A 14,605-nucleotide genomic window follows, 5' to 3' on the forward strand; every position below is an offset into this window, starting at 1 on the left:
AAAATTGGGAAATTGAATGGAGGGACAAATGGTGGCATGGCATATCCACACAATGGAATACTGCTTGGCAATAAAAAGGAAAGAAAGAGTAATGTGCATACCACAACACAAATGTATCACAAATTTGTTAAGTGAAAAAAATCCAGATTCAAAAGATTACATACTATGTCATCACGTTTATGTGACATTCTGATAAAGGCAAAAAGTATTGAGCCAATGTGTCAGTGATTTTCAGAGGGCTGCCTATACAGGGGCATATCAGTGGAATATTGGAAGTGATGGAATTGCTTTATATTTTGGTTGTGCTAGTTGCATGGCTATGCTTTTGCCAAAACTTATAGAACTGTATACCAAAATGAATGCATTTTTTAATGTAAATTTTAAAAGTGAGGAACAATCAGGAGATTAATATTGATACAGAGTTAGAAGTCCATCTGTGGACCTTATTAAAATTTTTCCAATTATCCCAATAATGTCCTTTATGGGAAAAGAAAATCTCAGATAACAAGTTACATTCAGTTCTCATATCTCTTTAGTTTCCTTTAATCCGAAACAATTCCCTAGTCCTTCTTCTGTATTTCATAGCCTTCATGCTTTTTGCTAAGTACAGGCTTGTAATTTTACAGGAGGACCCTCATTTGGGGTTTAGTCTGATACTTTCTTAAGAGTAGATTTAGGTTATTTTATTTTATTTTATTTTTTGAGATAGTGCCTTGCTGCGTTGCCCAGGCTGCTGTCAAACTCCTGGGCTCAAGCATTCCTTCTGCCTCAGCCTCCTGAGTACAGGCACTTGCCACTGCACCCATCTTCCTTGCTGATTTTAGCATCCACTGATGGTTTTGATGATTCTTGCCCACATCCACTGGTCACCCTTTTAAGTAGAATTTCCTGGACATGGTTTAGCTTGATGACCTCGGGAAGTTGTGCATGTGGCTTATTGGGAATCCTCATAGGTCAAGATGTAGGAAATAACTGTGCCCGGAGCTCTCCTGGGTGACGCTGGGGAGGTGCTGAGAGCTACAGAGGTGACACTTAGGTACACATGGCCACTTCGCTGTCACCCTTCCCCTCAAGACTGTGGACCTGCGCATCCCACTTGCTGGTGTTCTGCCTCTGCTCTTTGGATGGAACTTAGTCCTTGCTCCTGGTGTCATGACTGCTTAATGTCTCTGCCTCTATTTTGTGTAACAGCAGAGTTGGATTTTCTGTTTCGATTTGGTTTCTCATGATGGTCCAGAGTGAAAAGTATTGGCTTAATCTGTCTAAAAAGAACTGGCTCTACCAACATTTCTTAGGTTATCTTTCCCTGTGTTCTGTTCCAGAGTTCTTCTTTCAACAAGGCCACCTATATAGTCTTTGCCCAGTGAGGTAGGAAGGGGAAAGGACCTCCTCACGAGTGCTGGAGCACCCTTGAACTCCCTCCACATTTCCATAATGCCCACGCAGTGGTCATCCATCAAAATCAGATAAAATAGAGGGTCAGGAGGAAGAGGACAGTGGATACAGGCTAGAGAGTCACCACTTATTCTGTGAGGGTGAGATGACTGTTTTCCACTTTACAATTCAGTATGGAGGAGTTGACCAGCAATTGTGTTTCAGCCCAAGCACCTGCAGGACGAAAATGTGATTTATGATGTCTTCAGTACAACAAACTTCCAGCAAAAAGTAATTAGGCTTCCAAGTTATATAATGGCATTTTGATAAAACGTAATTTTAAGATGCAGGACCTCACACTGAATCAAGCAGGTCGAGGTGATCTGCTGTGCCGTGTTATTTAAAGGGGGTGGGACTTTGTGGTTTGAAGAGTAAACACTTGCAGACTACAAGTTTATAACTGAATGCTGCCGTAAACTTTCATCACGTAAGACTCAAATTTGGCATTTAAGACATTGATGTATTCTCTTTAGTAAAAAACAAAGTTCAGCGTCCGACTTGGTGGTACGGGCTTCATGCCGGCCTCTTCTCTCTTTGATTCCCTTCTGATGGCCATCTTGGCGGTTTCCCCATGTGGCATGCTTTACCGTCATCTAGCTGTATCTCTCCCCCATTTCTGGGTAGGCGCCAAATAGGGAGGGAAAGGAGTTAGAGCGCTGAGGTTCTTGAATGCCTGTCCCTTTTTTTAGCGATGCTTTTTCTTCTGCGATGTTAGGGACCTCTGCCATAAAGTGACCATAACAGTGTAAAACATCAAGTTAAGCCCCACAAGAGATTTTGATCCAAAAGGAAACTTTGGGGTTACTGGTAAGCTAACTAGAGGTGACACACAAAACACACAGGTGTTAGTCACAGAGATGAAAAGTGCCTCAAAATGACAGAGGACATTTTTTTATCCTTCAGAATCTTTTAAAACATAATATCTAATGCAAACCAAAAACAGTGAAGCTTATATGTACGTTTAGAGTTCAGTAATGATTATATAATAATAATTTTGTGCTTGTATGAGAATTTTCAGATAAAGTCATGTTGGAAATAATTTCTGGGCCTAAAAATTAAGTAGCTCTCTGGTTAAAATATGACTAAAGGTAATATAATAAATATACAACTGCAGGATTTAAAAATATCAATGTTACAAATGTAGTTGCAGAAAATAAAACCCACATAATATGTGATTTGGGTTTTCTTCATTTGCCTTGCAGAAAGAGATGTATGGATGTCGACGAGAGAATTTTTAGTACTTCTCAACTTGTTTTCAATTGGATTGTTGGTCCCCGCCCCCCCCCCCCGCCCCCCGCCCCAAGTATGTAAAAACACCACTGACATTTTAGGTTCTTCTTTTTTGTGTCCAGTGTCCGCCTGGGTCAAAGAGCAAACCAGTATTGGAATGAATTGATCCCCTGGGCAGTGCTTAAACATACGTGTGAAACACTTTCCACCCAGATCAGTTGCATCATGTATGTGTATACATGGGCGTATGTTTTCCTTTACACATTGTCTATCTATATGTGTATGAATCTTCAAGTGAATGAATGCATACATAGACATGGTGTTCTAGCTTACAGAATTAGAAATGTGATTCAGTTTACTCCCACAGAATAAGATTGAAGATAATGAGAACTGAATTAAAGCTTACTTTCTTTCACAGAATTCCTCAGAGAGAGAAGACTGTAATAATGGCGAACCCCCTAGGAAGATAATACCAGAGAAGAATTCACTTAGACAGGTATGAAATTCAGTCTTACTTAAAATAAAAAGCTATCAACAACAAAACAAAAGACAGGAAACCCTTGATTTTTCCATTCTTTAAGCAGTGGAGCTTACATTAAGGGTACTCTGAAGTTAGCCTGGCCAGAGCCATCAATTTCAATCAGGAGACATTGTTTTCCCAATTATTTAAAAAACTTCCTAGGTATACAAGTACAGGGCAGTCAGTTGGTTACATGTAATGAATACAAAAATCAAAAACAAGAGTTCTCATTCAAGAAAAATAACTTTAAGTGCTTTTTAAGTGTAGATGGTAGGATAGTTGACTTTAAACCTTATTTCTAGTTAAGATTCTTCATGTTTTTTACAAAATTATCAGAACACATCTACCAGTGATGAAATTAGCCCTTTTAGTCTGAGCAGTATTTTGTTGGCTTTTTCTAGAAGTAAAGGCCATTATTGATGATAACTTAAAAAAAAAAAATCTGCTCACCGCTGTCCCCCTACCTCCAAAAGGTAACACATTTTACTTGTGCAAATGTAATACCATATACTCTTTTTAAAAATTAAAGTATAAAGCACTGGCCACAAATCTGTTCTTTTCACTGCCTGTAGCAGCCTCCCACATCTTCCTTACTCATTGGCAGCAGAAACAAGTCCTTCCAGTGTTACCCAGTAGAAAGTGTGCCACCTAACCGTGTTTAGTACAAAATGGGCTACAGGATGGGCAGTAGCGCAGATGATGTTAATTGATGTATATGCATGGCATGGTTCTAGGAACTCGGAAGAGAGAGCTGACATGTGTCGAGCACTTGCAGGAACCTGCTAAATAGAGTATGGTTTCCAGCTTCTAGATGAGGATGATGGAGGCCTGCGGAGGTTAGCTGATTTGGCCAGCCAGTCAGGGACTTGCAGCTTGCCTCTGTGGTCCCAAAGCATTTGTACTTCTGCCTCCTGACTCCAGTTTATAAACAGTGTTCATTTATAGGGAAAGTACTTGGACTTGTGACACATTCGTGTTTTACATTTACTATATACTAGAAGTTTTCTGGGTGGGTACTCTTCTCTTTTTTATAAAAACAATTGTTCAGTAGATAGAATTGAATCATTCCAGGAAGCTTTGTTTAAAAAACTAAAAAAGAATGATCAGTCATCGATGTTGAGACAGTTACAGTTTTAACAATGTGGAGATTCAACACCTGATTAAATCAGTGGAACAAAACTGAATAAGATCAGTTTCAAGGTGGAAACACTCTACCCAGTACACAGAAACAACTGTCAGAAAACAATGACACGACAAAAAGTTTTGGCAACTTTATTTAAGCTAACAAACGAATTTTCACTCTGCAAAGTTATAAATTAATTTTAATAGGCTGATCCAGATGGTCCATTTGGAAAATGGATAGGCTGATCTGTTGAAAATTAAACTAAATTTATCTCTCTCATACTTCAAACTGAAGCGAGAGAGAGAATCGTGCCTATTAAGTCCAGCACATACAGATGGACCAGCAGGTCACACATGGGACTAATCTGATTCATTTTAAAAATAAATGCATACATTATTGAATCATTTTCTACTTGCAAGATCTGTTGTGTGCAGTGTTTAAAAGAGATCCAGTGTTGGTGTTTTATTGCTGTTTTAGTGGGTTCTCTTTACCCCTTCACTTTAGTTTTACAGCCTCTCCCCCCCCCCCATAGTGCTGCAAAATGATTTTTCTAATATCTGTCATTCTGTGTTGAGATCCGAGCTCTGGAGATTAATTAGGTCACGAGGCTTTCCCCCTCCCTCCTTTGTGAAGGGTTTTATCTCCATTCTCTTTGTGAAGAGCATGAACTCAATGTTCTTGCAAAGAGAAATGGCCTTTAGACACGGGACGTTGGGGATCCTCCTGGGGCCCTGGGAGTCTTTTGGCTTCTGGGTGTTTTAACAGCCCCATGAATGCAGATTTGTAAATTTATTGCAGCGCCATCTGGTTTTTTGCTCGAACCAGATTACTGTTGGCTTGTGTCTGTCTATTGTGGTGGTCACTCCCTGGGAGCTTGCCCCTCGATCTGAGGGAAGAGTCATGAATAACAGGGGTCAACAGAAGCGGGTCACAGGGCAGCTGTCCAGGGCTGCAGTGGGTTTGATTACCCACTGCTGATGTTTTTAAAGGTAGGATATGGTATGGAAGCTGCTTAACCTCCCTCTTTTTTCTATTGCACGTGACAATAATGAAGTGCCATTTGCTATTTTGTTTTTTACCCTGTAGCCAAGTTTATAGACAAAAGCTATCCAAGCCACCTTATGCCTCATTTTGCTACAAGTCAGATTTGCATCCTGTGAGTCAGTCACTTAATTGAGATTGTTTTGCAGATATTTCTAATAGGATTTGAGGAACTCTTTCGCTATTGATTATAAAAAGTTCAGTTATGTTATAACAATTTAGTGCTGCTTTAACTCAGTAGTTTATGTGTATTATTCTGAAGTAGAGTTTTGCCATCTTTGAGAACTTGACGACTACATGTTAATTTGGAGAGGTGTTTAAATACTGGAGGAGCTGAAGGAAGTGTTATCATTTTAATTCTTACAGATATTAAAAGAATAGTAAGGGAATATTATCAACAACCTAATGCCAGAAATTTGACAACTTTGATGAGATGGACAAATTTTTTGAAAAATGCAATTTACCAAAACAAGCAAAACAAAATTTGAATAGTCCAGTGTCTCTTAAAGAAGTTTAATTAATTATCAGAAGGCCCATATGGCTTCACTGGTGAATTTAACAAACCTTTAAGAGAGAAATGATACCAGTTTTATACAGAGCCTTTCAGAAAATAGAGAAGGACACTTCTTCACTGTCATAAGGCCACCATAACAGTAGTTCCAAAACCTAACAAAGATGTGACCAGAAGAGGAAATGCTGAAGGAGAAGGGTAAGCGACGCCACTCCCTATGTCGCCAGGTCATTGTGTCCGCCTGCTTTTGTGTTGCATGTCCAACATGAGGAGGTGGGGACGTCGTGGGGGAGGGCGAAGCAGAATGCCCTTGTAAAGAAGGTGAATTCCCTTAGCTTCAGAACAACCGTCTCAGCTCTTGGCAATGAAGTACAGTTTGGGCTTCTAGGTGGAAGATGTAGGGAGTCGCTGCAGTTCGCTCTTTAGCTTTGCTCTGCCATGTGAAGGAAACCATGGCTGCTGCCCTCCCGGCTTTTATTCACATCTGCTCCCAGGGCTGGGGCCTGGGAGGGCACGTGGAAGTGCTCGTGACTTTCTGAAAAGGTAGCCTTACAACATGCAGCTCTTCCTTGCTTCACATTGGTGCTAATAGGATCTGTCAGCCCTGCCTCTCTCTGTAATTGAGTAAATTGTGACCACTGTCTCGTCCTCCTCCCCTCCCCTCCCCCCGTGCGTGTGTCCACTTACCATCCTGAGAACGTGGGCCGCGATAAATAAAGCACTGAGTGGCGCTCTCTGGACTCTTTGAAAGCAGCGTGATGCCAGCCTCTAGTTATATTTCTTGAAGTGTTTACGTTTTTCTGTATTCTTTCTCTTGTGTAGCTGGAACCCTGGGGATGCAAAGCCATGAGAGAGGCCAAGAAGCTAACAAAGTAGCTGTCTCCCTTGTTAGCTTGCTCCTTTATTCTTTAAAAACAAGATAAAAACCATCTGGCTCAGGGCATTACATTTCCTCCCCCGTGCACCTCTATAGATGGAGGCTTCACCTGCAGTGGGGGTTCACATTGATTAGGGAGGGAGCAGTAATTCAAGCTTCCATCCTCTTCAAGGATACTTCACAGTCTTTAAAGGTGCTGACCCACTGAGTTAAACTGTCAGGGGAGGATAAAAAAGTGTCTTCATCCCAGGAGGTAACAGCTGCCAGGCTTTCAACACCTTGCACGCGGCTGGAAAAATGTCACAGTTGTCAGCTGAAAGAAAAATGATTGTGTTGTCATCTTCTGTTAATGACTGGGCCTTATAAAGGAACTGCGTAAGTCTTTTCAAAGGAATACGTGGGCGTTTTCCTTGCTTGCCATGCTCCCCTCCCCTCCCCTCCCAAATGCCTGCGCTGTCCCAAGCATTGCCTTGAAGAGCTCCCTGGCAGCAGTGGGAACTTCAAGTAAAAACAGTCAGGGTAGGCAGGGAAGCCTGATGGGCACAGCTCCTTTATGCAGTTGGATGAGGAGGAGGAAAAAGCACGTTGCTGACGCAGAAAATGACATTGTAGTGTGTATTAACAAAGCCACAACAACAAAAGTCATTCATAAGCCAGTGAACTGAGAGAAAACATACTGTATTTCTGTTCTTTGGAGGACAATTTGTTTTCAGGCGGCATCCAGATGGGTAAATACCCAGACGTTTCTTTTTTCAAGGGATGCACTTCTTTTCTTCCTTAAAAGAAAAAAAAAAAGCCTATCATAATTTACTTCCTTTAATAGTTCCGTAGTGTTCATACATGACGGCATTCCCATCTTTCTGATTTGATTGATGAGAAGAAAAGGTTTAATGAAGTCCCCGATATCAGGCAGGCAGGCCTTTTTTTTCCTATTTGTTTTAGGTTAGTCATTTTAATTGTATTGAGTAATTAGAAGGTACACACAGCCAAGGGAGCTTTGTTCTGATAATTGCTCAAGAAAACCCCTTCTCTGTCTGCCATCGCTTTGTGGTGAGATACTTCTCCCTCTAGTGGCAACGGGAAGCACTTTGGCTTGGCAGTAGGCAAGGTGTAATTGCAATATGACAAACTACGCTTAAGGGACTGTCTTGTAAATACTTTAGTTTGGGGTTTGGCATTATTTCATTCTATGTGTGTGTTTCTTTACCCTATGAAACTCCTGCCTCTTTTTCCCCCCCGAAGTGCTTTGGGCTTTGAATGTAAAAAAAAAAAAAAATAATAATTGCTTGAGATGTTTATTAAAAAAAAAAAATCACAGTGCATTCTGGGTAATGTTTTGCAGCTTGACTTAATTTTAGTCATCTGTTTTAATTACCTATTTATAAAAATGCTTTTGCATTTGTAGACATTATTTAATACTTTGGAAGAAGCACCTCATTTGAAATAAATAAATAAATTGTACTTATTTTAAATAGTCCATGTAAAAGACCTTAAAGGTAATTAATGTAGGTCTCTTAAGTAAGACAAAAGTGATCTTTCCAAATCTGATGAAGTGATTTGTTTATATAACTTCCCACTTCTGCTGAATCCTTTAGAGTCTAATAACATTCGGGGAAAAAAAACCCCACAGTTTGGCAATTTGTGCCTAGCTACAAAAATAAAAAAACCTTCTTCAAAAAGAAGCAATTTAATAACCAGCTTTCTTAAAATTACTTTGAGGAAAGAAAACTGTATAGAGGGTTTGTGTTTTGTTTTATTTGTATTTCACTGTAATCATTCTTTGATAAATTGTGTAATCACCGACTTACAGGAAAAATAGTATTGAACCTACTGGTTTACAACGACTAAAGAGTGTATTTTCACATAGAGAGTTGAGATACTGTGAATAAATTATAAAGGAAACAGTTTATATCCTGGCCAAAGTCCATATGGGCAGTCATCTTGTACTCGTTGCTTAAGCGGGTGGACCATTTTGCTTTTTAAAGAAGAGGAAGAGGGGGAGCCTCTCATGCCCAGCTGCGGGAGTCCTAAAAATTAGGCCCGAGGAGCAACACGAACAGAGATAGGGTACAGCCCCGTCTGCTGCTCAGGCGTGGGGAGCGTCCGTGCGGCATTTCCAAAGCCCAGTTCCAGTGTCCTTAGCATCACTCTGTAGTTTGCTTTCTCTGACCATCTTCTGGCTTGGGGCAGGATCTGATGTTACCATGCATGGGAAGGTTCCTGCTGCCCCCACCCCCAGTCACTAGCCATTTCCATTATCTGTATCTTGTTCTGCTCTCCAGCTGCTGAACAGATTTCTTAGGCAGCTTTTTGCAAGGTTAAAAGAATGCAGCCTGGTAACAAGTTTGTGTCATTTTAAATATATACCTTCTAGTAAATAAGGGGAAGTCTGGCAATCAATCCCTTTTAGTGTGTTATATGTTTCACCTGACAAGTAAACCTTCTATTGATTAGCCATTACTTTGTGAGATAATCCTATGTCATTGAATCCATTGTAAAAAATTAAACTCTTTAAAATGTTTTACCCTAGCAGCAGTGTGAAAATTGAAAACTTGTTCAGAATTACTGCCTGCTTTCACAAAGAAGGTAGTTTTCAGCAAGGCATCTTACTAGTTTATGCTTATGTGCTTTATACGCGATATAAAAGCGTATTCAAGTACTCCAACACAAGACACTCTGCCTCTTCTGGTTCAGCAACGAAGCCACCTTTTCAGATGTTGCCTGGGGACAGAACCTGTCTTGCCTGTGGCCATGTATTTACTAGTTTGATTTCAAACTGGAAGGAGTCTTAACAATAGGAAAATGTGAGTGTTTTAGCCTTTTAATTCCAGAGTGATCAAAGGACTGTGACAAGTTTTAGTTTACTGATGTGTGTATCTCCCAGTCCTTGGGAGATAAACTGGGTCATTTACCCATTTTACAGATGGAATGTCTAGAAAAGAAGAGCCTGTGTACTATGTAGCCCTAGTCTGGAACTCCCTCGGGCCTGGCACAGGTTTTCTGAATCTGTCTAATGTTCCCCTAAATATGTCGTATTCATTTGTAATGGGGCAAGAGGGTAATTTCAAAGGGAAGCAAATTAGTTTTTCTACTTTTTTAAAAACCAAAGTTTATTAAAGTAAGAAGAGAGGAAACAAAAGACTGGTGAAAGTTTTGTGCCAGAAAGACCTGACACAGGCAAATCCCTCTAAAAGGAAAGACTGCCAGTTTTTCTACTTTTTATAGCTTAATTTCCCCAAAAAAATAGTATGATATCTTTTTAATCACTGGACCGACCTCTGTAATACTGTATATGCTTTTTATATTTTTATTTTTTCAGTGAGCCATACACATAATTGTATAAGTCAGTGAATTTTTTATGAATCCACCTTGTAGCCACCACCTCAGTCAAGAGAGAGAATGTTTTCATCACCCAAGAAAGCGCTTCTGGTCCTCAGTTTCCCCACGCACAGTGAATCAGATATTGATCAGCTTACTGCCACTGAAGATTAGTTTTGCTTTATCAAGAACGTCATGTCATGAAGTGACGGATTTTTGAGGTCTTGCTTTCACTCAGCATCATGCTAGGGAGATTGGTCTTTGTTGCTGTGTCTATCAGTAGTTCGTTCTTTCTTACTGTTTTATTCCGTAAGTTACCATGATTTTTTTTTTCCTTTTTCTTTTTGGAGTAGGAGTCTCATTCTGTCTCCCAGGCTGGAGTATAGTGGCACTCACGGCCACCGCAGCCGCAGTCTGCTGAGCTCAGCGGATCCTTCCGCCTCAGCCTTGCAAGTAGCTGGAACTGCAGATGCTCGCTACCGTGCCTGCTGATTTTTTTATCTATTGTAGAGACGAGGTCTCGCCAAGTAACCAAGGCTGGTCATGAGTCCCTGGGCTCAGGCAGTCCTCCTGCCTCAGCCTCCCAAAGTGCTGGGATTGCAGGTGTGAGACACTGCATCCGGCTATGAATGTTCTTATCTAAAACTTTTTGGTGAGCATGTGTTCAGTCCTTTTCATGTGCTTATTGGTTATTCAGGTGTCCTCTTTTGTGAAGTATCTAAGGTTTTAGCCATTTTTAAAAATTGCATTGTATGTCTTTTTATAGTTAAGGTGTAAAACTCAACTATATTGAGTTCAGGATACGAGTCCTCTGTGAGATGTATGTGTCTGAATGTTTTCTCACAATCTGTGGTTTGCCTCTTAATTCATGGAGTGTTTTGATGTGGAGTTTCTGGTTTTAGGTGAAGTGCATCAGTTTTCTCTTAGGGCACTTCCATTGCCTGCCCCATCATTGTGAAGGTAATTCTTCCAAGTTTTCTTCTAGAAGCCTTATAAGTTTTAGTATTTATATTTAGGTCTTCGATCCATCTCAAATTATGTGTGCTGTTAGGTAGAGTTTGGGGTTCATGATTTCCCCATAATCTTATCAGTTGTTTTGGCACTATTGTTGAAAAGGTTTTACTTGCCCCCATTGAATTACATGGGTTCATTTGTCAAAACCAGTTAACTCTGTGTCTAGAGAAAATGTTGCTCTGAACACAAAGCAGGGGGAAGCAGTGGCTGAGGCTCTGCCCCAGCCCTGTTTCATGTCTCTGTAGACAGGGAGACACATGAATGGGTGTCTGTCCTTGCACCAAAAACCATACTGTCTCAATTGTTGTTAATTTTTTTATAAGTCTTAAAATCAGGTAGTATGAATTTTCAAGATTTGTTTTTATCTTAATATTGTTTTGATTATTCCGAATACTTTGCATTTCTATGTAAATTTTAAAATCAACCCAGCAATTTCTATTAAAAAGAAGACTGTGAGGTTTTGATTTGGGTTTTATTGACACATGTATCTATTTGAGTAAAATTAGCATCTCAACTGTGAGTTTTCTGGTCATTAAATTTATGTGTCTTCTTACTTATATCTTTGAACTTTTTTCTAACCAGTGTGTTTTAGTTTCCAGTATATATTTCTTGCACATAGCTTATTCAATTTATTCCTAGGTATTTAATGTTTTTCAGTGCTATTGTACATTTTTTCATTCTCTGATTATTTGTTGTTACCATATAGAAATAAAAATAATTTTTGACTATTGGCCTTATTTCTTGTCATTTATCATAAAGACAGTTTTATTTCTCCTTTTCTGACTTACTTGCCTTTTGTTTCTTTCTTTGCTTTATTTTAACAGCTGTGTCCTCTGCTTCAGTGAATGTGATAGGAGGACATCTCCACCTTTTTCTCAATTGTAAAGGGACAGTATTGAGTCTTTCGCAATTAAATGTGATTTCAAAAAATTTTTAGATGCCTTTTATGAAATTAAGGAAATTTTGTTTTATTCCTAGATGTCTGAGGTGGTTTTTAAATAAAAAATGAATGTTTCATTTAGTCAGATGCTTTTTTTTTTTCTTTTCTTTTAACAGCAGGATTTATTGAGAGGACAGAAAATCTCTATCTCCCACAGTGGGAGGGGACCCAAGGGGGTTTATCATCTAGGCCTTTACCCCTTTTATTCTGTTAATGTGGTGAATTACATTAATTGATTTTATTAAGAATTTTCATGTCTATGTTCATACTGGTTTGTAGTTTTCTTTTTAATCTTTGTCAGGTCTTAGTATGAGGGTTATGCTAGGGTCGTGAAATGAGTTGGGAAGTCTTTCCCTCCTCTATTTTCTAAAAGCTTTTTTTTTTTGTTTGCATCAGAGTCTTGACCTCCTAAAGTACTGGGATTCCAGGCGTGAGCCACCATGCCAGCCCTCTGAAAGTTTTTGTGTATGATCCTGGTATTACTTGTTTATTAAATTTGTTTGTTTTGAGTCGGGGTCTCACTCTGTCATCCAGGCTGGAGTGCACTGACCATCATGACAGTCACTGCTCACCATAGCCTTTGCCTCCTGGGCTCAGATGAGGCTTCCACCTCAGCATACCAAGTAGCTGGGACTATAGGTGCATGCCACCATGCCTGGCTATGTTGCCCAGACCTCCTAGGCTCAAGCAATCCACCCACCCTGGCCTCCCTAAGTGCTGGGATGACAGATGTGAGCCACCGTGCCTGACTCTTTCTTAAAATTTTGTAACATTTACCAGGGGAAGCTATTGGGCATACAGTTTTCTTTGTGGGAAGGTTTTTTGTTTTTTGGGGGTTTTTTTGAGTTGGAGTCTCAGTCTGCTGCCCAGGCTGGAGTGCAGTGGCACACTCCCAGCCACCGCTACCTTGACCTGTTGGGCTCTAGCAATCCTTCTGCCTCAGCCTTCCAAGGAGCTGGAACTCCAGGCACACACTACCACGCCCAGCTAGTGTTTTATTTATTGTAGAGACGAGGTCTCACCAAGTTGCCTAGGCTGGTCTTGAACCTGTGGGCTCAGACAGTCCTCTCGCCTTGGCCTCCCAAAGTGCTGGGATTACAGGCTGAGCTACCGAGCCCTTCCGGGAGACTTTTTAAATAGCAATTTCAATCTCTTTAATAGGTATATAGTGCTATTCAGATTTTTTATTTTACGTCGTGTCGGTTTTGGGAAGCTGTCTTCCAAGAAATGCTTCCTGTTTATTCAACAGGTTATATACTCTGTTGATATCTTATTTTAATGTTGAGTTGGTTTCATATTGGACTAATGAAAGCCTTTTTAAGCTGACTTCCATGTCCTCTGACATTATCGTCTTCATTCTCTGAATATTTCCAGGGTTACTGCATATCTGCCTAGTCAGTCCCTGAAACTCAGGGATCTGTAGTTCCCTTTAGTGCAGAGTGGTATTTAGAAGCCAAGATTCAAACACTGACTTTTCTTTTACATTGATACTTATATGTTTTGAAAACTGTGAGCTCACATTTATACCTCCAAATCTGATTTAACATCACGAGGTTTATTCTAGATTTTCTCTTTCCATATTTATAATTTTCTTTTTTAACATAAGATGCCTGATTTGAGATTTTATTTTTCCTTCTTTTCAACACTTCAAAAATGTTCCTTTGTCTTCTAGCCTTCATTGTTTGTGGTGAAAACCCCATTGTTATTTATATTATCGCTCCCAGATATATGATATCCCCTTCTTTTTTTTTTAGTTGGAATCTGTCGCCCAGGCTGGAGTGCAGTAGCATGCTCTCGGCCACTGTAGCCTCATCCTGCTGGCTCAGGTGATCCTTCCACCTTAGCCTTCCAAGCAGCTGGAACTACAGGCATGCACCACCATGCCCAACTAATTTTTTTTTTTTTTTTTTTTTTGTATTTATTGTAGAGATGAGCTCTCACCAAGTTGACCAGGCTGGTCTTGAACCCATGGGTTCAGGCAGTCCTCTCACCTCGATCTCCCAAAGTGCTGGGATTATAAGCATGAACCATTGCTCCTGGCCTCCCTTTTTTCTTTGTCATTGGTTTTCAGCAGGTTTCACTGAGATGGGTCTAGGTGCAGTTTTCTTTGAATTTACACTGCCTGGGTTTTGCTAGTTTTAGATTAGGAAGCCAATGGATTTCACTGAATTTGGGAAATATTTGGTCATTCTTTTCATAACTTTTTGGTGCCCTGTTCTCTTTTCTCTTTTCTCTGCCTTGGACTTCAACCACACATATTCTTTCTAGATAACTGAGACTGTTTTTATTTTTATTTTTCTATCTTTTTCTCCTTTGTGTGATTTCAGTTGATCTGTTTCTTCTGCCACCAATCTGCTTTTAAGTCTAAGTAGTGAATTTTAAATCTCAGATAATATACTTTTCAATTTTAGAATTTCACTTTAGTTTTTCATTTTTCTAGTGAGTTTTTAAATCTTTATTCATTGTAATCATGTATTTTATTTAAGTCATTGCACATATTTGTTATAACTTCTTTAGAGCTATAATATGTGCTGATACTGGTCTTCTCAGGTTGGTTTTTTATTCCTTTTTCTCTTGAATGTGGATCCCGTTTACCT

At 39.8% G+C, this 14,605-nt stretch overlaps 1 protein-coding gene across 2 annotated transcripts in view; it reads left to right on the forward strand.

The window, feature by feature from the left end:
• BTRC (beta-transducin repeat containing E3 ubiquitin protein ligase) overlaps positions 1-14,605 on the forward strand; it is a 125,616-nt gene that overhangs the window by 43,603 nt on the left and 67,408 nt on the right. Inside the window, exon 3 of one of the 2 annotated variants that reach the window (XM_008050614.2) lies at positions 3,083-3,160. The exons of the other annotated variant lie outside the window; for it this stretch is intronic. Within the exon in view, the coding sequence (XP_008048805.2) occupies positions 3,083-3,160 (78 nt within the window). The remainder of the gene's footprint in view (positions 1-3,082; positions 3,161-14,605) is intronic. 2 annotated transcript variants of the gene reach the window in all.

Source organism: Carlito syrichta, unplaced genomic scaffold, assembly GCF_000164805.1.
Source record: "Carlito syrichta isolate Samal-C Ts95f unplaced genomic scaffold, Tarsius_syrichta-2.0.1 Scaffold153560, whole genome shotgun sequence".
NCBI lineage: Eukaryota > Metazoa > Chordata > Mammalia > Primates > Tarsiidae > Carlito > Carlito syrichta.